This window comes from Oncorhynchus keta, chromosome 7 (genome assembly GCF_023373465.1).
Source record: "Oncorhynchus keta strain PuntledgeMale-10-30-2019 chromosome 7, Oket_V2, whole genome shotgun sequence".
In the NCBI taxonomy this organism is placed as follows: Eukaryota; Metazoa; Chordata; class Actinopteri; order Salmoniformes; family Salmonidae; genus Oncorhynchus; species Oncorhynchus keta.
This window is the reverse complement of record NC_068427.1, coordinates 5764262-5787478: the sequence shown is the minus strand read 5'-3', so window position 1 is coordinate 5787478 and position 23217 is coordinate 5764262. Positions and strand designations below refer to the sequence as shown.

At 41.5% G+C, this 23217-nt stretch overlaps 2 protein-coding genes across 4 annotated transcripts in view; one reads left to right on the top strand and one right to left on the bottom strand.

Annotated features, from left to right (window-relative positions):
* klf12b (Kruppel-like factor 12b) overlaps positions 1-7525 on the top strand; it is a 151889-nt gene extending 144364 nt beyond the window's left edge. For both annotated transcript variants that reach the window (XM_035773105.2, XM_035773106.2), the window contains one exon: positions 2459-7525. In XM_035773105.2, the coding sequence (XP_035628998.1) occupies positions 2459-2640 (182 nt within the window). In that variant the 3' untranslated portion in view covers positions 2641-7525. The remainder of the gene's footprint in view (positions 1-2458) is intronic.
* A 4178-nt stretch (positions 7526-11703) lies between these two features.
* Positions 11704-22826, bottom strand: klf5b (Kruppel-like factor 5b). 2 transcript variants are annotated; one of them, XM_052521873.1, is made up of 5 exons: positions 22721-22826; positions 19542-19712; positions 16258-17137; positions 13411-13470; positions 11704-12995 (listed from the first exon to the last, which is right to left on the bottom strand). In XM_052521873.1, exons 2-5 carry the CDS (start codon positions 19662-19664, stop codon positions 12817-12819), a joined length of 1242 nt encoding a protein of 413 aa, XP_052377833.1. In that variant the 5' UTR covers positions 19665-19712; positions 22721-22826; the 3' UTR covers positions 11704-12816. The 2 variants fall into 2 exon arrangements, with proteins under 2 accessions (XP_052377833.1, XP_035628997.1); XM_035773104.2 differs by lacking the exon at positions 22721-22826 and having other exon boundaries at positions 19542-19954.
* Between the last annotated feature and the right edge of the window lie 391 nt (positions 22827-23217).

Below are 23217 nucleotides of genomic sequence, written 5' to 3'. Positions count from 1 at the left end.
GTTGTAAGGCAACAAAATAGGAAAAATGCCAAGGGGCGGGGGTGGAGACGTCTGCATGAACCCAGTATTCACTATAAGTTATCCATACATCAATTGTCTTAAATAATTTATTTATTACTATCTAAGGAGTTCACAGAAATGCATAAACAAAACAAATAAAGTAAATTTGGTTACAAGAAATGATAGGAGAATGTGCCCTAGTGGGCTAATCCGGCATGGCGGCTTGTTAGACAAAAGGGAAGTGGGGGTCGACTAAGAAGTCACTACAGAGTGATAATTATAACAATTGAAATGCTAATCCTTTACACATGAACGCTCACTAATTCGGGAACAATTGCAATCAATATATGTATTTACGCTCAGTGTGTCGTCTTGATCGCTGTTGAAAAGTTTGTTTCTTTCGTAGAATTGTCCGTCTCTCTCTCTCTCTGTCGTGGTTATAGTGGATAGTTCAGAGTGAGATTCATTCATGTTGTTGTAGAATGGATGTTTTGTCGGTTGTCGTTCTTTGCGTTCAATGATACCGAATTCCCAGCTGCAGACTAGTAATTAATATGAAAGACTTGTTCTTGTTCTGTCGAAATTGATAGTCTAAGAGTTTAACCACGTGGTATGGTTAAAAGATTCAGCAATGGTCTGCAACCTTTGTCCTCCCGTGATTGAGAGAAACATGGTCTACTGAGAATTTCTCAAAGTTGGGTTTTATTCGGAATTGCAGAAAAGGGGCTGCCCCAGGATGCTTGACCCTAACTGTGTTCATGGGCGGTCCTCTGATTTAGTTCAACTCAAAAGGGAATTGGAGTTTCCTTCAATAAACAGTCCAAAATCACATGACACAATTTTACAAACAGTATCATCCTCACACATTCATCTTATACGACAATTAGATGTAAACTTCATATCTGAGGCTATTATGTAAACAGCGTTATGGTAATGTGGCCACACTGTCTCCCATGAGCACCCTAAGTTGTAACAAACGGACCAGTTCATAGCTGGATTCTTCACCAATCTTTTATACCTTCTCCGGAACGTGAACATTGTTCGGACCTCAAGTTCTGTGAGGTGGAAGAAATTCCTTTGTTCTCTATGAAACTTCACTCTATCTCTATACTGTGTGGCCATGTGGCAGGGTCTTCCCTAGGAATTTATGACCTCTCTTACCACAGCAGCCTGGTTGAAGGAGCAGAGAGAGGCAGGGAGAGAGGGATGGTGCTTGCTGTAACCAAAGAGGGCAATGGCATGACAACTGTAGGTTGGGGTAAAGTGACTAAGCAACATCATAGATAATGGACAGTAGCAGCAGTGTATGTGGTGAGTGTGAAAGTGTTTGTGAGCGTGAAAGTGTGGAATCAGTATGCATGTGTGTGCTTGTAATGTGTTTGTAGGCATATGTAGTGTGTGTATGTGTGTGTACGTGTGTGTTGGGGTGTCAGTGTAAGTGTGTGGGTAGTGTCCAGTTTGAAAGTTGGTGCAATAGAGTTAGTGCCAAAAATGGACAGTGCAGGTAGTCCCGGTAGCCATTTGATAAGCTATTTAGCAGTCTTATGGCTTCGGGGTAGAAGCTATTCAAAGTCCTGTTGGTTCCAGTGCACTGGTACCGCGTGCTGTGCTGTTGCAGAGAGAACAGTCTATGGCTTGGGTGGCTGGAGTCGCTGAAAATGTTTTGGCCCTTCCACTGACACCGCCTGCTACAGAGGTCTTGGATGGCCATACTCACCACCCTCTGTAATGCCTTGCGGTCGGGTGTCTTGTAGTTGCCGTACCAAGCGGTGATGTAGGCATTCAATTTGCTCTCAATGGTGCAGCTGTAGAACTTTTTTGAGGATCTGAGGGCCCATGCCAAATCTTTTCAGCTTCCCGAGGTGCAAAAGGTCGTGCCCTCTTCGCAGATGTGTGGTTGTGTGTGGACCATGTTAATTCCTTAGGGATGTGGATACAGAGGAACTTGAAGCTCTCGACCCGCTGCACTACAGCCCCGTCGATGTGGATGGAGGTGTGTTTGCCCCTCCGTCTCCTGTAATCCACGATCAGCTCCTTTGTCTTGCTGTCATTGAGGGAGAGGTTATTTGCCTGGCGAGCCATGAACAGTTGATGATCTGAGCTATATAAAATAAAGTGACTGCTGACATAGTCAGAGCTGCAACCTTGGCCGTCAGTAACCTTGGTGTGTATTTAGCTTAACTGTGGGGCGACACAATTAACTTATTTACAGTTAATTAACCGCTGCAAACCTCTTTGTTAGCAAGCACTGTCTCCAAAACGGTAAGCTGTTTCCAGTAATGTTTACTTTACTTTTATGTTTGTGATGTCTCCACTTTCCAAGCATATTGGAAGACTGTTTTAGAAGAAAAAGCGAAATCATTAGGCAATTCAAAAATGTGTGCGGATGAATTGTATGTTGCGAATGTCATTACTTTACCAAGTCTCTGTTTATGTCTGTTTGTGTTGACCTGTCCAGGTGAGAAGCCATACAAATGCACCTGGGATGGCTGCACATGGAAGTTTGCCCGCTCTGACGAGCTGACACGCCACTACCGGAAACACACAGGTGTCAAGCCCTTCAAGTGTGCGGACTGTGACCGCAGCTTCTCGCGCTCTGACCACCTGGCCCTGCACCGACGGAGACACATGCTGGTGTGAGACAGTTACAGGGTGATGATGTCATCAGAAGGAGCATACACACACACTTACACACACACAGTGCCGCCCGGGGGAGCAGGGTCTCTCCCTCAATGTAGTTCAGCTGGACTGGACTCACACCGCTGTCTGTCTGTGAGGCGGTGGGAAGAGCAGAGTAAAATGCAAAGAAAGGCATCTGTCTGTCCACAGAGAAAAAAAAACAGGGTTGGTTCTGGATCCTCAGTGACTGAGGAGGGTCGGAACTGGAAAATGCTCTTTTATTATCATTTTGGAGTTTTGACATAAACCTGTCTGTTTTCTCAGCACTGTTCTAAAATTGTTTCACTTTGGAGTTTTTCTCGGATGGAGTATTGCTCTTCTTCATTAATTTGGACAGGAACCTTAATCGCAACCGTTCATCTTGGTGTCTTCGTTTTGGTTATATTGTTCAAAATGGCTGCTTTTCTCGCATCTATAATGTGAAAGAACTGAGGAATGGATGGGTTGATGGAAGGGCTGTGTGCATGTGTGTCTTTGAAGTATAGGGCAGATCTTGACCTTGCATTGGAAATTGGAATAAACAGGCACAGATTCTGGTTCGTCCATGGAGAGTATTGTTTCCCAGTTCACTCCCTACAGCAGCTCCCTGCCCCTCTGTGCTTCAGGACAACCGGCAGCAGAGGGCGCCATCCACTCATTGATTGTACCCATAAAAACTGGTTTGAGTGTTCAAGAATCAGCATTCTAGAATGAGTTGTCGTACCAGTGTTCTAGATTCAGAAGAATCAGAGGCATCCCAGTGGGCCAGTGATATAGAAGCTGTAAGGGGCGGAGTTAACCCCAACCCAATGTCAGCAAACCTGCAACTGAGATTAAGAGTACAGTATATCCACAAACAGAGAGCATCAGCAACCTTACTTCTCATTCACATCCACGCATATTACAATACATACAGGTTTAGTATAAATGTTTGTTGTTTTTGGTATTTGTTTTGTTTTTTTATCCAGTGGTTTTTGTTAGCACATGACTCAACCGCATTGCACCTAGAGCTTCTTTGAAACATTTTATTTAAAACAACTTTATTGGTGCATTTTGTGATTAGCAATCTCATTGGGTAAATATAGTTTCAAAAATCGAGACTTTTTTAGTTTTTTGTTTATTATATCTTGCTGTGTATGCCTGCTTTTGATCCATTTCACAAATAAAGATCCATCCACACCTCAATGTGCAATGAACTTTAAAACAAATCAAATTAACATATCTGGCATTTGAAGCACCTTACAGATTGACACCGTATATGACGATTCCATAATGTTCAAGGATTTTGTTTTGTGTCCCTGCTCTTTACAGTGAAAGGGATTGGCATTGTGATCATGTGTGTGTTAGTAGTCTAGAGCTAACACATCTTGGGTTTAGTTAATAATAATAATAATATAACATCTGCCATTTAGCAGATGTTTTTATCCAAAGCGACTTACAGTCATGCGTGCAGACATTTAGATCAGAGGGCTAAGCCACTCGGTTAGACAAGTTCAATAGAAGAGCAATACATTCAGTAGAGGGAAACAATGTACCCTTGTTCTGGTTGCTGATGTCATAGACAAATAAGTCCTCAATCACAGACCGATTTCTACCAGTTCCACTTCTTTGTTTCTACTCTATACTACAAATATCTATATTTCTACAGCACAATGTTCTAGGCAAATTCACCTATTTTGGTTACCCCCTCCCTTAAGTTGTGTGGAAAATGTCACATTAATGATTGGTGGTTGAGGGGGAACAGGTTTTTCTAAATGTATCTATGAACAGACCTACACCCTTAGAATAAAGTGTTATCTAGAACCTTCGGCTGTCCCAATAGGAGAACACCTTGAAAAACATTTTTTTTGTTTGAGGAGGAACCCACAAGAGTTCTACCTGGAACCAAAAGGGGTTCTCCTATGGGAAAAGCTGAATAAACTTTTCTAAGAGTGTACAGTGCCAAAATGAAGGGAGAAAAACATAACTTTTCTACATTCTTTATAACGTAATACACTGTAGTGCACAATGTACACAGACAGTTGGCCATGTAGCTTTCTGTGGCTGGGAGCAGTGTCTTTTTTAATCACACATACACAAATCATGATGTGAGGTCTTCAGATCCAGCTTCAGGTCCACCTTTACTTGTAGTTTGTCATCGATGACAGATACTTTTTTACCATATTCAGTGTTAAGGTTTATTCAACACACTAAAACCACATTTTGATCATTTTCTGTTTGTACATGGAGTAAAAAGACATCTACGGGCTATATAGAAATTTATATTTAGCCGTATAAAGATTAATGGCTATATATAACTGAAGTATTCTGTGAAAAGAAATGTGGCTCAACTTTCATTAGCCAGTGCAATGACATCAACCACTTATATTTTGCATATTGATTGACATCAACTGCAAACTACCAGTTAAAGACAATTTATCCAGCCAACTGGAAAGAGATATTTATGGACATACAAAATAGCACGACATAAACCTTTCTGAGATACATGAAAGCAATATCTGCAACTGTTCCTATCACAGTGAAGTTATCAGATTTTCCTTTTTACAATATTGAACCTAGATCTGACCTTGTTCATCATTATCATGACTATTCTCAACAGAATCCCACATGTATGATAATTGTATGTGTTCAAAGTATTTTTGTAGTGCAGTACACAGACGTTAGAGTATGCTGGATCCCTGCTTACAGCTTCAGGAGCTGATTTAAGAAGGTCAGTAAAGTTAAGGTGTTGTCGAGTCAAGTTTTTGAGATTGCAGCATATGCCTAGTGATTTAATAACACACGCATATACCACTGGTACTGTCCTATAATTCAAAACCACATCCTTACCGGAACAAAGAAATATTTATCAGAAACAATATTATGCCCAATTTGTCTCTCTCCTTTTGCTTTTCTGAAGTATTATAATATATGTCATATTGTTATATGTTGTTTGTGTACATGTGAGTATTTCATTGGCCTTTTTTGGCCCAAGCATATCATTGGCAACTTGTTTGTTGTGAAGTATAATTTTAAAATTATTTCATTAATGAAGTCCATTTATACATAGTCATAATTTTAAACATTTTATTATTCATATGCTGTACTTTTCTGAAATGAGGGGCACTTCATTTTGCATATAACGATTTTCTGTAAAAATATATATATTTTGAAGTGTTTTAATATATGTGATAGTGGAAATAAAAATGATAACTCAGTTCTACAGCCTGTATATACATTTGAAAATAGGGCTTTGATTATTAGATACAAGGAAACACATTTATACATGTAAAGTATTTTTCAGAGATGCTAATTTATCTGATTTGATATACAGTAAGATGGGGCTATTGATTTTAAACTGTTTTGTTATCTAAAATACTAATATAAATGATCAAATCTGATGTCAGAAATGTGCATTTTGGTTCGTGATTTTCTTCTTTCTCAAAACAAGAGAATGTTTTCATATAAATATAGTCAATATGATAATTGCTTTTATAAATTGATCAAACTTTTAATGTCATTCTCTACCAAGCCATGTTGAGTTGAATAATATTACAAGTACAGATTCATATCAACGTTTATCCAAATTCTACATATATTTTCTTTCAATTTAACTTAACTTGAAAGTTATAACTAATATTTAGCATGTGTACACAGAGGCTTATTGCATGCGTGCATTACCACTCCCCTTTGGCATAATAAAAGTTTTTACGAGGATAATTATTTAACGGTAAGCAGGGTCAAAGTTATGCAATAATGAATAGTGCCTCCTATCACAGCGAATCTCTGAAAAGCATGCACATAAACTATTTCACAACTAACACATATCATATACATTCAAATATAAACCCTTGAATTGATACTCAGACAGAGATGTATTTGTAAAACATAAAACTCTGGGACCATTTTGGAAAAACCCAGACTCCCATTGTTCAGTTTATTTTCAATGCACTGAGCCTTACCCCATCTTTTCAATACAGTATCCTCAAATGTCAGCCTTTTACATGCTGTATGTATGTCCCATGAAAGCTGCATATTATTTGTATGGATGTATTTACAATATTAACTTCACTTAGAGAATGTAATTCTTTTATCATTATTGTATCATTTAGGTTTTGACCTCTCCGATACTGGTCATTGGTGCAACTACTTGGTTTTTTTCATAAATCAGCCACACCATACTGCAGTATGCGAAGTCATAGAAGAGAGTGAAAGACATTTGAATTACCTGATTGAATTTATTGCGGTTCGCAGGGAATGCTGTATTGAATATGTAAAGGCCTGGAATACTAACCCTTGGGGAGCTCCCTTTGAAAGAATTCTGATTACACTTCTGTATCCGTTCAATATTTCTTTAATTTCTGTATCAATTCTGTGTTTGTTTTATCTCTGTTTTTGAAGAATTACGTAGTGATGCCAATGCCTTTGTTTCAAGTTTACTGCTATTACGTACAGTAATTGTTGTTCCTGTATTCATGTAAAGTGACTGTATTGTAAATGTATTCAGAGCTTTTCATTCTTGCCGTAAAATTGTGATATGCCCCACAATGCTTCAAAGGGAGTCGTTAGCTCAAGGAATTCTGGGAACTAATTCGGAATCCCAATGTTTTTCAAAGCTTGAAAGAGGTTCAAAGGTTGAAAGAGGTTCAAAGGTTGAAAGAGGTTCAAAGGTTGAAAGAGGTTCAAAGGTTGAGAGGTTCAAAGGTTTTTCTTCTGTTCTTTCTTTCTGTTCTTCAGAAGTTGTCTAAATATTCTGTCAATGCTTTCTGCTTTTATCTCTGTATTTTTTCGTATGGATGGAGCTGTGAAATTAAATTAAACCGAGTTGAAACATATACATGTATATGAATTAGGCATGAAGGTTAATAAAGTTGCATTTTGTATGTAACTTGCTTGTACCAGAACTCATTTAGACTGTGTTGTTGTTGGTATGTGATTTTGGTTTCACTAGCAGATTTGAGTGCTATACTCACATTTGCTGGAATTCAGAAACCTAAGCTTGTGTTTTTTTTTTATTTCACCTTTATTTAACCAGGTAAGCTAGTTGAGAACAAGTTCTCATTTGCAACTGCAACCTGGCTGAGATAAACCATAGCAATTTGACACATACAACAACAGAGTTACACATGGAATAAACAAAACATACAGTCAATAAAACAGTAGAACAAAAGAAAACAAAAAGTCTATATACAGTGAGTGAAAATTAGGTAAGTTAATTAAGGAAATAAATAGGCCATGCTGTCCTGGAATGTAAGGATAAGATGATCCATGACCTTTGGTGGGCATTCAATCATCTATCCAATCACCTATCTTGGTGACAATTGGAACCTAGGAGCGGATTCGGCCGCAGATCCAGGGCAACCACCACATAGTTGGTTGAAATCCCGAACAAGTCTCGGGTCCAGGATGTCCCGGGCAGGCACCCACACCTGCTCCTAGCTCTCCCAGTCCACCAGGTACTGCAGGGTGCCCCAGACCCGACAAGCCTCCAGCAGACGCCAGACTGTGTAGGCCGCGTGGCCGTCAACAAATCTCGGGGGCGGAGGGGCATGTGTGGGGGGAGAAGGGACTGGTTCTTAACAGTTTGATATGGGAAAAGTGGAGGATGGACAGACTCTCAATGACCTGGGGAGCTGGAGACGATAGGTGACCAGGTAGATGCGACTCAGGATCCTGAATGTTCCTACGTAGAACGGGGCGAGCTTCCGAGAATCCACTTTTAAAGGAGGATCGCGCTCTGGTCCAGGTGCGGCAACATTGTTGAATAAACACCTTTGCTGAGGGCACCCTCGCTTTGGCCCCTTGTTCAGGAAACAGGGCGTTGGGGGGACTTCTCCAGACATGATTAATCATGAGATTGGCTGTCTCTTTGACTGAGGTAGGGCAGGGCGATGAAATCTGCTACCTTCGAGAACTGATCGACGACCACCAGGATAGTGATCAGCCCTTGGGATGGAGGAAACCCAGCTGATCGCTGTCGTTAGGACGTTCTTTGGGCACAGGTGGAGCAGGCCATAACGAAGGATCTAACATCCTCAATTATTTTGGGCCACCAGAATTTCCGCCTCAGGAACTCTAGTGTTCAATTAACCCTTGGACGCCCAGCTAATTTAGAGGAATGACATCAATCAAATGTATTTATAAATCCTTTCTTACATCAGCTGATGTCACAAAGTGCTGTAAAAGAAACCCAGCCTAAAAACCCAAACAGCAAGCAATGCAGGTGTAGAAGCACGGTGGCTAGGAAAAACTCCCTAGAAAGGTCAGACCCTTGGAAGAAACCTAGAGAGGAACCAGGCTATGAGGTGTGGCCAATCCTCATCTGGCTGTGCCGGGTGGAGATTATAACAGAACAATTTCTGCATTTCTGACCATAACACTCCAATGTGAACTGAGATTTTGGGATATAAATATGAACTTTATCGAACAAAACGTACATGTATTGTGTAACATGAAGTCCTATGAGTGATTAATTTGATCTCTATTTCTGCTTTTTGTGACCCTTTGGCTGGAAAAATGGCTGTGTTTTTCTGTGATTAGGTACTGACCTAACATAATCGTTTGGTGTGCTTTCGCAGTAAAGCCTTTTTGAAATTGGTCACTGTGGTTGGATGTTGAGGAATTTTAATTATGGGATTTCTGTTGTTTTGAATTTGGCGCCCTGTAATTTCACTGGCAGTTGTCGAGGTGGGACGTTGTACCAGAGAGGTTAAAAACTACAATGAGAGTCTCTCATTGACCCCATTACTAAGGTCACCAACACATCTATTGGTCAGGGCGTGTTTTCAAGGGTATTGAAGTCGGCCATAATAACGGCCGTCTTTAAATTGGGTGACCCTGCTGACTTGAGTAACTACAGGCCCATTAGTATACCACCTGTGGTGTTGAAGGTTGTTGAAAAGTGTGTAGCAGAGCAACTGATTGGTCACCTCAACAACAGCCCATTCACATTACACTCCATGTAGTTTTGCTTCAGAGCAAAACACTCCAAAGAAACGGCCAACTGCTTCCTCTGGAAAATGTCATAATTCCTTTGTCTTTAGAAATGCAATGGAATGCAGCTACCTCTCACAGGAGCGCGTGTGATCAGCCCATGGCCTTCTGGCAGACCTCTTACTCAATCAGCTCTTATTCTCTCCTCCTTCACAGTAGAAGCCTGAAACAAGGTTTTAAAGACTGTTGACATCTAGTGGAAGCCTTGGGAAGTGAAATAGGACCACATTTACACTGTATCTTGGATAGGCAAAGAGTTGAAAAACTACAAACCTCAGAAATCCCACTTCCTGGTTGGATTTTTTCTCAGGTTGTTGGCTGCCATATGCGTTCTGTCATACTCATCATTCAAACAGTTTTAGAAACTTCAGAGTGTTTTCTATCCAAATCTAGTAATACTATGCATATCTTAGCATCTGGGCCTGAGTAGCAGGTAGTTTACTCTGGGCACCTTATTCATCCAAGCTACCCAATACTGCCCCCAAGCCATAAGAAGTTATTCAACACCAATACTACAATACTGTCAAATAAGTCAAGGTACGGAGACCATTTGAAGGCACTGGAGGTTGGGGTGAAATCATATTTATGGCCATATCATTACCAAACAGCTAGGTGGAGTTTGCGAGGGTGTGGCAACTTCAGAATGATTTGTACTCTATATAAAGGTATGTCAATCGTAGGGCTGGCATTGCTCCATGAGAAACTGACAAGAGGCATTTAAAACACAATAGTTCATGTTCCAATGAAATCGCAAATGTCTTGAAATGGTATCCTTTGTTAAATATCTATGCGGATCATTCCTGTTCTTTTCTCACAGAGCAGTGTCAGTACAGTGGGTGTGAGGTTCACAAATGCAAGAGAATACTACAGTATATCAATCCACACATCCCACATGTACCTTGAATACAGAAAAACACAACTTTTTTTTTTTTTTTTTTTTTTTTTTGCTCACATGGCAATCTTGGCACAGATTAGCAATTATAGCCTACAAGTATATAATCTCAAAATGTTGTACCCTAACATTTTTGAAGGACTACTTACAAGTATCCTTTAAAGTCATTGTGAACTTGAAGTTTAAAGATGTAATAAACAAAATCTTTACAATAAGATCAGAAATACAGAGGATGCAAAATGTACATTTCAATAAATTGTCACACCTCCCTGGTGCGCGAAGGCGCCAGGCTCCCCAGCGTGACACAATCCGGCCACCATCATTAGGCACAACTGCCTTCCCCCCAGTCACACGCATCAGCGATTATTGGACTCACCTGGACTCAATCACCTCTGATGCAGAAGCCATCATACAAAGCATCGGGGAGTACTGGCGTTCCGATTGGTGGTGACATCGGGTCCAGCGGCCGCCACCGATGGAACTGGGGGTGCCTAAGCCAGCTCGTCGGGCTGTCACGCCTTAGCTGGCACGAGAGGTTCTTGCCTTGGTTGGCTCGGAAGGCGCCCATCCCAAGTTGTGACTCAGCCAGATCATCAGGTTTTTACGGCCAGCTAGCTCGTTAGGATGCTATGCCTCCGCCGGATCATCGGGCTCCCACGCCTCAGCAGGATAGACAGGCTTTCACGCCCCCAGCCGGATCGTCGGGCTCCTATGCCTCAGCCGGCTTGCCAGGCTCTCATACCTCTGCCGGTTCGTTTGAAGTTCACGCCCAGCCGGCTTGTCCAGCGCCCATGCCTCAGCCAGCCCGTCAGGCTCGCCCAGGTGGGACGACGGGTGACACCCCTAAAGAGGGGGGTACTGTCACCCCTGCTCCCGCTCGAAGGCGCCAGGCTCCCCAGAATTACGCACACCTGCCTTCTTCCCCCCATCACGCGCATCAGCGATTATTGGACTCACCTGTACTCAATCACCTCTGTCATTACCTTCCCTATATCTGTCTGGTTCCCCGCTCTGTTCCCTGCTTCAGCATTAATGTTCGTGTGACTTTGTATACCCGTGTGCTGACGCTGGTCCTGTTACCTGTCTGTTCCGCATTAAAAATGTTAACTCCCCGTACCACCTTCTCATCTCCGGTGTCGGTCCTTACATAAATATTGGTAACCTGAAATTATATCTCTTATTTAAATGTATTTAATCAAATGATCATGGATAAAAATACATTTTACAACACACAGTAAATACAGTACCTTACATTTTTGTATAGACAAGAAAGGCAGTAATCAATTGTTTTTACAGTGTACCAGACTGGTCTTTTACGTCATCTTTAATTAATTTATAAAACATTACAGGTAGAATCCTTAATTAAACCATAACAAAGCGTACTCCTGCTCGTTTTGCTAAAAATCAAAGGGATTGGGCTGGAGAAATGTAACCACTCAAATTCATAGACATAGATGTAAGGACTGACCATTCATGACATCAAATGTATAGTTTTAACCATGTTTGGAGGCTATACAGTGTTTCACATTTATGCTGTTTACAAACATTGGAGTAAAACAAGTTGAACTAAGCTCATGAGGCATTTATAAGTTATTATACCTCAAGAATCAATGGTTATATGTCATTAATTTATGAGTCCAAAAATGGATGTAGCAACTAAGGAGTCTAGCTTTGAAAGGCACTTAGAAAATCAGTATAATGCATTAGATTATTTTTTAACAATTTATATTTAAAAATACTCAGACTTCCCTTTGTACATGGTCTACAGCAATGACAGGTAGTTATACCTAAATGTCAATAGCAATACATGGTCAAATATTGTCTTTCAGTGCCAATACTCAGTAGAAAAGGAAGCGATGATACAGTAGATCTGGGTTTACATTTTCTAAACCTCTCATTGAGTGCCCCCAACTGTTACACTTGTTCGATATATTCCTGTACTAGCACACCTGATTCAACTGGTCAACTCATCATCAAACATGATTGGTTGAATCAGATGTGCTAGTACCGGAATTGATCAAATACGTGGAATGGCTGGGGATACTTGAGCAGAGGTTTGGGAAACTGCTGTAGATAAACCATAGAGATTCTAAAAGTAGCTCGTTTGTCATTATAGCTTGACTCAATCTACCTTTGAGCTAAAAAAAAATCTAACTATGGCAGTATTTACTCAAATAAATACATGGAAAATCTACACCCATGTTGCAGTCACAATTGTATTGTGTTGAGATTAACTTTAAATATGTTTCATTTGACTTAGATCTAATAAAAAAATATGATTTATGTAGGTTTCCCTATCTCTGGTGCTTCTTCGTGTGTAGAGCCAGGTGGTCAGACCGGGAGAAACAGCGGTTACACACACCACACTGGAAGGGCTTGGCCCCTGTGTGTTTCCTGAAGTGTCGAGTCAGCTCGTCAGAACGAGCGAAGCACCACTCACACCCCTCCCAGGAGCATTGGTATGGCTTCTCTCCTAGAATGCAGCACTGGATTAGATTATACTACAGCAGAAACAGGGACGATCATGTAACATCATAAAATGTACAGTAATAACTAAATAATTAAACTATACTACTTATGTTGATAGGGTCAGTAAAGATAATGTTTCAATATTAACATCAAAAAGTCCTTTGAATGAATTAGAATCAATAATAAAATAAATAAAGAAATAAAGACGTAAAACACAAACCGGTTTAGTTTGTTTACGCTCTTGAAAACAGCTTTCCCATTCGACAACATGCAGCAACATTTGGCGGGCCATATTTCAGTCAGCATAAAGAATGAAAAAACATTCTTCTGCCTGGTAACATAACATGATGCCTCCCCCCAAAATAAAATATGGGTCACCCATGACAGGACTTTTATAATGTTACCAGTAAAACACTTACCCGTATGTGTCCGCAAATGGGCCTTTAAATGTGAGGACTTGGTGTAGACTTTCTTACATGCTGATGAAAGAGAATGGAACAAAATGTATGTCATTACAACATAACTATAATTGATTCATAAGCTTTTAACAAGAACATCCTACATCTAACAGAGTGGAGTTAATGGTCACGGTTGAATTATAAATCATGCATTGCATTAGTGACATCCCACTGACCTCTCACACTCTCCTGCGCAGCCAAAATGGAACCCACACGCCATTTCTGTTTCTTAATTTGTCGTGTTTTTAAAGTTTTGTAATTGTACACAAGTGCAATCTAAGTCTCAACAATAGTGAAATAACATTGCAATGGAAATGTTGTGAGTTTTATGACAATTTAGTCATGTTTATTGAATGAGTTGGAAAACATATTGACATTGTGCCAGTGCCTAGCTAGCTCCCTAGCTAGCTAAATTAGTGAATAATGCTAACTTGCTAGCTAGCTAGCTTTACCACCCTGTGTTGGTACATTTTACTAACTAAAATAGTTATTGATTTGAGTCTGAAATGTGGAATTGAATTTGAATGGTTTGAATCTTTGTCAAATCCATCAATGAAAAGTCAAACTGAAAAGTCTCCTTATTGCTCCTGGTAAGCCTAAGCCAATTGTCTGCAAAGGTTGTTACATTGTAACTACATAGTAATTATAAAGGTTATACCTTACTGAGTTTTACTTTATACTAAAGGGAAACTTCACAAGTTTTTTTAGGGTGAATTATATTGATCATGCATTGTACTGCATATATTCTGCCAACAATGCCTTACTCTACGTCATGGAAGGTTGAGTCAAATATAACCTAGTTTTTCAACCTCTTATGAAGTTGGTTTTGTAGCGTAAATTGGGAACGTTATATTTTTGGCTGATATTATGATTGCAGATATGAAACAAAGTAATTAGAACACTGTCAGTTCCACTTTAAGTCGCTTGCTCCTGGGTAGGTACATGATAATTACAACACTGTCAGTTCCACTTTAAGTCGCTTGCTCCTGGGTAGGTACATGATCCTTACAAGTATATCCTATGTAATTACATTGTTCTTACATTACAGCATTTGAACCAGGTCATAACATAGAAATAAATCATTTAAAAGGGCTGGTAGTTAACAACAGGGTCTGCCTTATTCCAATTGTTGTTTGCTTGATATTTACGATTTAATTCCATGGGTTTCAAAATCATCATCATCTAATCTGCTACTAGTTTTTGACATAACAGCAAACCAAAGCCTCTCTCCCACTATATGTTCCTTTTAAAAAGCGTATTGACAAATGTAACTCCCATAAGTGAGGAGCATGACCCATAGACTCAAGGTAAGGAAACATTTAAGTCATTCTCTAAATGAACACCTAGACTCTTTCCCCTAGAAACTAGTGTAGCTCTGAGAGTATTGGACCAGTGTAAGCAATATGAATCCTCCATCTTCCCCTCTGATAGGCCAGGTGGAATTGTTGCCATATTAAATCAAAATGTCTATCGTCTCATATCTCCTAGGGGTTGATTTGGGATTCAGGAATTTTGTCATCCCTGCAATATCTATTGCCGGAGCATGAGGGATGTATTGCTGCCGGAGCACGAGGGATGTAGTGCTGCCGGAGCACGAGGGATGTAGTGCTGCCGGAGCACGAGGGATGTAGTGCTGCCGGAGCACGAGGGATGTAGTGCTGCCGGAGCACGAGGGATGTAGTGCTGCCGGAGCACGAGGGATGTAGTGCTGCCGGAGCACGAGGGATGTAGTGCTGCCGGAGCACGAGGGATGTAGTGCTGCCGGAGCACGAGGGATGTAGTGCTGCCGGAGCACGAGGGATGTAGTGCTGCCGGAGCACGAGGGATGTAGTGCTGCCGGAGCACGAGGGATGTAGTGCTGCCGGAGCACGAGGGATGTATTGCTGCCGGAGCACGAGGGATGTATTGCTGCCGGAGCACGAGGGATGTATTGCTGCCGGAGCACAAGGGATGTATTGCTGCCGGAGCACGAGGGATGTATTGCTGCAGGAGCACGAGGGATGTATTGCTGCAGGAGCACGAGAGATGTATTGCTGCCGGAGCACAAGGGATGTATTGCTGCAGGAGCACAAGGGATGTGTTGCTGCCGGAGCATGAGGGATGTAGTGCTCCCTTACTGTTTTCAATTTGAGAATCCGCAGCTGTTAACAACATTTCTGGAAAATATTTCCCGCAACATCACATAGTGATGAATGACTATTTAACATAACAGTACCGAATAAAATAGCATAGTAGGACTGTAATGTCACTGTGTTACACCAAAAACACAATTTCTAGTGAGATTTTAGGATGGTTAGCTGAAGCTGAATAGTCACATTTCTTGTCTCATGTGCCCAAAACGCAACAGCAAGCGCCACTATGTATGCTTTGAATGAAACAAAATAGAAGAAGGTTAATAGTTGAACACCATCTTCTCTAATTCACTCACAAAACAGTAATTAGAGAAGATATAATTGCACATTCCCATGAAACTGATTGACATTAAATGATTGGCATGCAGATGCAGTTTGTACATTTCACCGGTAAAACGTGATGATTGCCTATTTAGAAATCAAGTATGCCTGACTTGGTGTTTGAGGGTATTAAAAATATACTATTTTCTTGAGACAATATGTGTTGGCATAGGCAGACGTTATATTAGGAGGATGCATTTTATGCATATTCTATAATAATATTCTGTCAGTACAAACTTTGATTGAGAAATTATGAGGTAATTATTTTTTCAAAAATTCCCACTCCCGCACCTAAGAAAATATCACTACACTATTGCCTGTAAGTGTAATGAGACTCCCTGTCAGTTCTTCTCACCTGAAAAGTCACAGTGATGTATCCTCCTCCTCTCCAGGTCAGGGTTATTCCTGCGGTTACACCTCCCCGGACCTGTCTGGGCCAATGCTGGGGTCACTGGCCCAACACCGGGGCTCAGGCCTGCTCCAAGACTAGAACTTTGGCCTTGTCCAAGACCTGGACTCTGAAAAAGTCCTAGACCTGAGCTTTGGACTGGCATAAGACCAGGACTCAGATTAGAGGCAATCCTTGCTGCATAGGATGGAGGCAGAAACAGATTCTGGATCAGCTCTTTCCCTCTGTCCGGGCTCCCTGGCTTGGAGTTGGGTGGGGACAGAGGAAGATAGGCTGGTCGCTGCTGCGAATGGCTTGCGAACTGGGTTTGCAGAGTATAGGCACCATTTTGTGGGCATCCCATAGATTTGACAGCATTCTGGGGGGATGATAAGTGGACGTTGCTGAAAGGGAACGACAAGGCGGACACGGGGACCCCGCTGTGGAGGTCTGAGTTCACTGGACGACTAGGCACCAGCTGCTCTAGCTCAGAGTTCAATAGCTGGAACAACGGAACATCTGGGAAGTCCAGGGTGTGCATTTCCTGTTTGATGAACATGCTACTTCCTGTGTCTGTTGAAGCACCATAAAGCCCAGGGTGTTCTAGAAGGGTTGTTGGACCAAGGTTGCCGTGGCAACTGGGGTGCATGAGGGGGTGGGAGAGAGGCTCTGTCTTGATGGGTCTCATAGGCCGACATATGCCCGGTCTCAGGTAAGTGATGTCAGGGAAGAGAAGGCTCATGTTGATGCTGTATGGGGAACTAAGGTCCTCTGTGAAAGATGTCTGTCTGGAGTCTGGGACTTCCTGAGGATAAGGGGACAGATATTTGTCCATCTCAGATTTACCCTGTAATGAAAAAATTGATAATAGTGAGTGTTCAATATGAGTATTTGTTACATTTAATACAGTTTTGTGTTAAATCATTAACTTGTGAATATCCATGATTGTAACATCATGAAAATTAAGGAGGACTATAACTTAGTTCTAACAATACAATTCTTCACTGAAATGGCCTATAAAGTATTCACAGGGCTATCACTGAAATAGACCTATGTGAAGGCTACTGGAACATGGTGTGGCATGGGTCATCGCTTAATCTCTGTTTATATTTGTTTTGTAGCCCTACCAGTGCTCATTGGAGTGAAAGGAGAGAGTGGTGACCATGTTCACATCAACCAGTCTGCAGTGAAACATTTATCATGTAGGCTACACAGTACTCCTGTCACGCCCTGACCTTAGAGAGTCTTTTAATGTCTCTATTTGGTTTGGCCAGGGTGAGTCCTGTGCCTGCTCCCAGAGCCAGGTCCCATGTATGTCTCCCCAGCCTGGTGAGTCATGTGCCTGCGCCCAGCCCAGAGCCCTCAGAGACGGCCTCCAGCCAGGAGCCCCCAGCGACGGTCTTCAGTCCGGGGCCCGCAACGAGGGTGCCCAGTCCGGGGCCCGCAGAGAGGGTCCCCAGTCCGGGGTCCGCAGAGAGGGTCCCCACACCAGAGGCGTCACCAAAGCGAGGTGAGCCAGAGGTGGAGCGGGGTCTGCGTCCCGCACCTGAGCCGCCACCGGGGATAGATGCCCACCCAGACCCTCCCCTATAGGTTCAGGTTTTGCGGCCGGTACTGTCACACCCTGACCTTAGAGAGCCTTTTAATGTCTCTATTTGGTTTGGTCAGGGTGTGATTTGGGGTGGATATTCTATTTTGTATTGCTCCGTTTTGGCCGGGTATGGTTCTCAATCAGGGACAGCTGTCTATCGTTGTCTCTGATTGGGAACCATACTTAGGTAGCCCTTTTTCCCTCCTTTCTTTGTGGGAAGTTGTCTTTGTTTAGGGTACATAGCTCCACTGTTTGTTTTATAGTGTTTATTGTTTTTGTCAGCTCATATAAATAAAGAATATGTACGCACACCATGCTGCACCTTGGTCCTCCTCCTTCAACAGCTGTGACAACTCCCCAATGGCCGTATGCTACATTCACCCTTCTCTCGTAAAACCATTCATTCCACATCCATACTACGCATATACTAAGACTACGCTGACCAACGCAAAACAAGATCATATTGCACAATGTTATATCTGTCTCCATGTGTCAATCAACTGATATTGAAACATGTACAGTATTTGGATAAAACAACTGGAACCAGTGCACTTCGCTTGGTGGGCTTCTGAAGAGTAGCCAGGCTTCTGAAGAAGGCCAAGTGCTCCAATCTAGTCACAGAGCATTTAGTATTATTATGTACACAGGCCATTTAGTATGGAATGTAGTAATCTGTGGATGTCCGTTTCGTATGACATGTTACAAATTACAATTGGTATTATATGTAACAAATTCACTAAAAGTATGACATGTTACAAATTCTGGCTAGGTGGCTAACGTTAGCTAGGGGTTAGGGTTAAGGTTAGGGTTAAGTTTAGGATTTAGGTTAAAGGGTTAAGATTCGGGCAAGGGTTAGCTAAAATAGTTCATTCAAGTTAGGGTTAGCTACATGCTAAGTAGTTGCAAGTAGCTAAAAAAGTGTAACATGTTGAAAAGTAGGCTAATTAGCTAAAATGCTAAAGTTGTCCAAGATGAGATTCAAACTCACAACCGATGGGATGCTAGACGTTTGTGTTATATGCCACCCTACTTTCGTTTTTGCCTTAAAACAATCTGTCTTATATAACCATACCAAACATAACATATAATACAATTGTGGGGTTTTCAGATTGACATTTATTATGTTACGTGTGGTGTCTGAAACCAGGCTGGGCGCCCCTGTCGAGGCGATGGAACTCTATGACTGATTCTGTCCAGCTGCTGCCTGCATGCGCTGCACATATCTATCCTACATTTGAGATGGGGGGCAACGCTTCATCTCAGTCCACTATCTACCTGTCTGTACATGTAGGCTATTTTGCCTGGCAGTTAGATATCAGAATAGTATAATATAGCCTAAATATCAAAGTGTGATTAGTAACATCCGATGTCAATTCAGTACGAACCAGGGTGCAGGGAATGTTGCATACCACCTCGACTACTGCAGACCGAAAACCTGTCTTCACAGTGATGTGGGCGAATAACGTCCCGTACTATTTTACAAAAATCTCATGGGTTACATCTACGTACGACTATCAATACAAATACCCAAGCCTTCAATACACTCTTTGCCGCTACGTTTCACTTCTTAAACGGGGTGTGTTGTTGTGGCTGTGCGCCAACGATTCCATGCAATCTACTTGCACAAACTGTAAACTCGCTTTCTAATTGAATACCGTACCAGATTGTAGTCGTGGAATGAAGCGCTGCCACTGATTGTATTCCTCATGCTGTAGAGGACTTGTCCATGTCCATGACCTTCTCCGTCTTCTTCTTCTCCTCCTCCTTCTCCTCCTCTTCTCATCCCGCGTGCCAGTGGTGGTGCGGCGAGTTTATGGTTGTCGAGCGCGTCCTGATCCAGAGCAAACCAAACATTATTCGTTAACAAGTCAGTGGCCATAAACGCTGATAATGTTAAGTCCAGTAGCCCGCGAAATTGGGCAAAATGAATAATTTATCATAGGAATAATTCTGATTTGAACAAATAACTCAAGCCAGGCAGCTGTCAAATTCTGCATACGCTATCTTGTTTTGTGTGTGTGCTTCTCAAATTACACAACTGCACGATAGCAGTGTGGGCGGAGCTGGGCATGTATTGGCCATATACCACGAATCCCCTAGTGCCTTATTGCTATTTTAAACTGGTGATCAACATAATTAGAGCTGTAAAAATACATTTTTGGGTCATACCCGTGGTATACGGTCTGATATCCCACGGCTGTCAGACAATCAGCATCCAGGTCTCCAACCACCCAGTTTATAATGCAGAATAGACAGAACATAAACGTTAAAGTATTGAGTAGCTTTGCCTTTACATTACATTTCAAGGAAGGGAGGAGTGAAAAGGCAAAAGACGTGGAAAGGCAGCAACATGATTGTGGGATGATTAACTTCAAGTGGGGAAACCTATTAATTCATTCAGTTACTTATTCACAGCCTCTTAAAATAACATTGTGACACATAAAACCTATTCCCCCTCAGCAGTATATGAGAATGACAGTACCTTCGTATTGACCTAAAATAGGACACTTTGAATGTGAATGAATGATTCAGCAGCACATTGTTGTTCCTTTGTGACACCAGGCTTTTTGAGGGCCATTGTGGATGATACATTCTATACAGGTCCTTGGAATCAATCCCACAAGTTCCTATTCAAGTAATATTGAACTTAGCATCAATGGAAGTTACCGGATACAGTGCTTTTTTTGTCCCTAGCCTACTTAATCTTTGTCTAGGAAACCGGGCCCATGAAGTTTGACGTGATGATGAATGCTTTGTATATTTAATGAGTCAGTGTGTTTCTTAGTAGATGTTCTTGTGTTTCAAACTGTTCCTCCTGTCCAGGAAACTGTCCCTTATGTCTGTCTTAGTTGTTCACTCTAGTCTTGTTTATACCTGGTGCTAAAATTCATCATTTGTTCTGAACTTGTCTACATTCTGATTGTGCCCACATTTTCAGGCATGCATCTATCTACACATGGTATTAAAATGTGTTTCTTATCTGTCCACTGTGTCCACATTGTGCCCACATTTTCAGGCATGCATCTATCTACACATGGTATTAAAATGTGTTTCTTATCTGTCCACTGTGTCTGCATTGTGACCACAATTCCCTGTCCCTCCCTGGATGCAAATTGTTTGACAGTCATTCTTTCAAAATAAAATATATGTATTTATTTTAAGACACATATTGATGATAAACAGTGAGCTCCTAAATTATTGGCTCTGTACCACAGCACTTTGGATTTGAAATTATACACTACGCTACTTATTGTACTTTAATTTCACATTTTAGGAGACCAAAACGATTTGGACAAATTAACTTATTTGTTTATTAAAGTAATAAAAAAAAAAGTCCCATATTTAAGTGAATTTGGTCCCATATTCATGTTTTTTCATTTTGGAGTCACTTTTATTGTACATAAGAATATAATATGTTTCTAAACACTTAGATGAATGTGGATGCAGCCATGATTACAGAGAGTCCTGAATGAATCATCAATAATGATGAGTGAGAAAGTTACAGATGCACAAATATTATACCCCGAAGACATGCTAACCACTCACCATTACAATAACAGGGAGGTTATCATTTTGGGGTGGGTGGGTGTTTGATAAAACACTCTGACAGGAAGGTACTATCTGTGACATGTCAGATTCAGTTCCCACACTTGACTTGACAGCGTAACCAATGAATAATGGCAGGAATCAGTGTAACCTGTCAAAACAGGAAACACAGGTATGTCCATGTGTTGGCACAGCATACAAAACATCAGGTTGAGGGTTCAGTTAATTGCCCAAAACACCCAAATAAACACACACACACGCACACAGACAGACACACTAGTGACGGTCAGTGCTGTTTATGACGACCGAGGACCATTTTTTTTTTCATGAGCATGGCCTTATTTATATTACAGCATGTGGGATGACTGTCATTCATATCCCATTCACCCAGTTCAATGTAACATCGATAGGTTTAGGCTACTACATGATACTCAAATTTTCCCTCTACCCATCATGAGGTTGCTTCAACCTAGCCTATGAATGAAAGTTTACATCGTTGGTACACACAGGTCGAGAGAAAAATTTGAGTTGACAGAAAGTGACACATGGACAGACAGTGACATTAAATAGCGCCTTGCACATGCTTGCCTGTATCTAGTTATCTAGGGTGTAATCATTAGCCCAACAGTTGCAAACAAGAGTTTCTATTGGAAGAATTGTGATATTTCTATCCCCGTTTCATTGAGTTTTATTTTATTTAACTAGGCAAGTCAGTTAAGAACAAATTCTTACCCCGGACCAACCCGGATGACGCTTGGCCAATTGTACGCCCCCCTATTGGACTCCCAATCACAACTGGATGTGATACAGCCTGGAATCAAACTAGGGACTGTGGTGATGCCTCTTGCACTGAGATACATTAGACCGCTGCGCCACTCGGGAGCACTATGCTTCCGTTTAAGAAGCGTTATTCAACAGAATCGGCGTATTGAATATACCCCTGACCACGCATAAACAGTTCACTTTCATAGCAGCCACATTGTATTCCTTCTCGCTTCTATGCACTCTCCTCCTCTCACCTTTTTCCTTCGTTTGTGGACATCAATGAATAACACATCAGCTGTATGTGACCTGGCAAAAAACCTTTCCAAGCCAAACCATGTCATAACCACTACACACAGCCTACATTGTTGTCCCCATATTAGTTAAAGTAGCCTCATAGTCAACATAGCTAATAGAACAAATGTGTTAGTAAAGCCACTACAATCTTTCAGTAATGTTACAGTGTATAGTCAGTATGCAGTTACACCGGCGGGCCCCGGTGGCAATACATTAATAAAACCAAAAGCTTACCTTGACTCAGAAGAGTTTCAATGTTGTGTTGGATAGTCATAGTCCGCTAGCTAACATAGCATCCCTCTGTTTGAGCCGGGTGTTTGAGTAACTAAACTAGATAGCTGCATTTGCTAGCTAAGTAAGTGAAAGTGAAAGTGAAAATGACAACATCTCTTTCTCTTGCTTCTCCTCCATTTTTGAAGAAATTAATTTGTTGAAAACTGTTCAACTATTGTCTTTCTGTCTTTCTGTCTTAAAGTCAACAACTCACCACATTTTATGCACTGCAGTGCTAGCTATCTGTAGCGTATTCTTTCAATACTAGATCCATTCTCTGATCCTTTGATTGGGTGGACAACATGTCAGTTCATGCTGCAAGAGCTCTGATAGGTTGGAGGATGTCATCCGGAAGTTGTCATAATTACTGTGTAAATCTATGGAAGGGAGTGAGAACCAAGAGCCTCCTAGGTTTTGTTTTAAAATCAATGTACGAAGAGGAGGATGGAAGCTAGCTG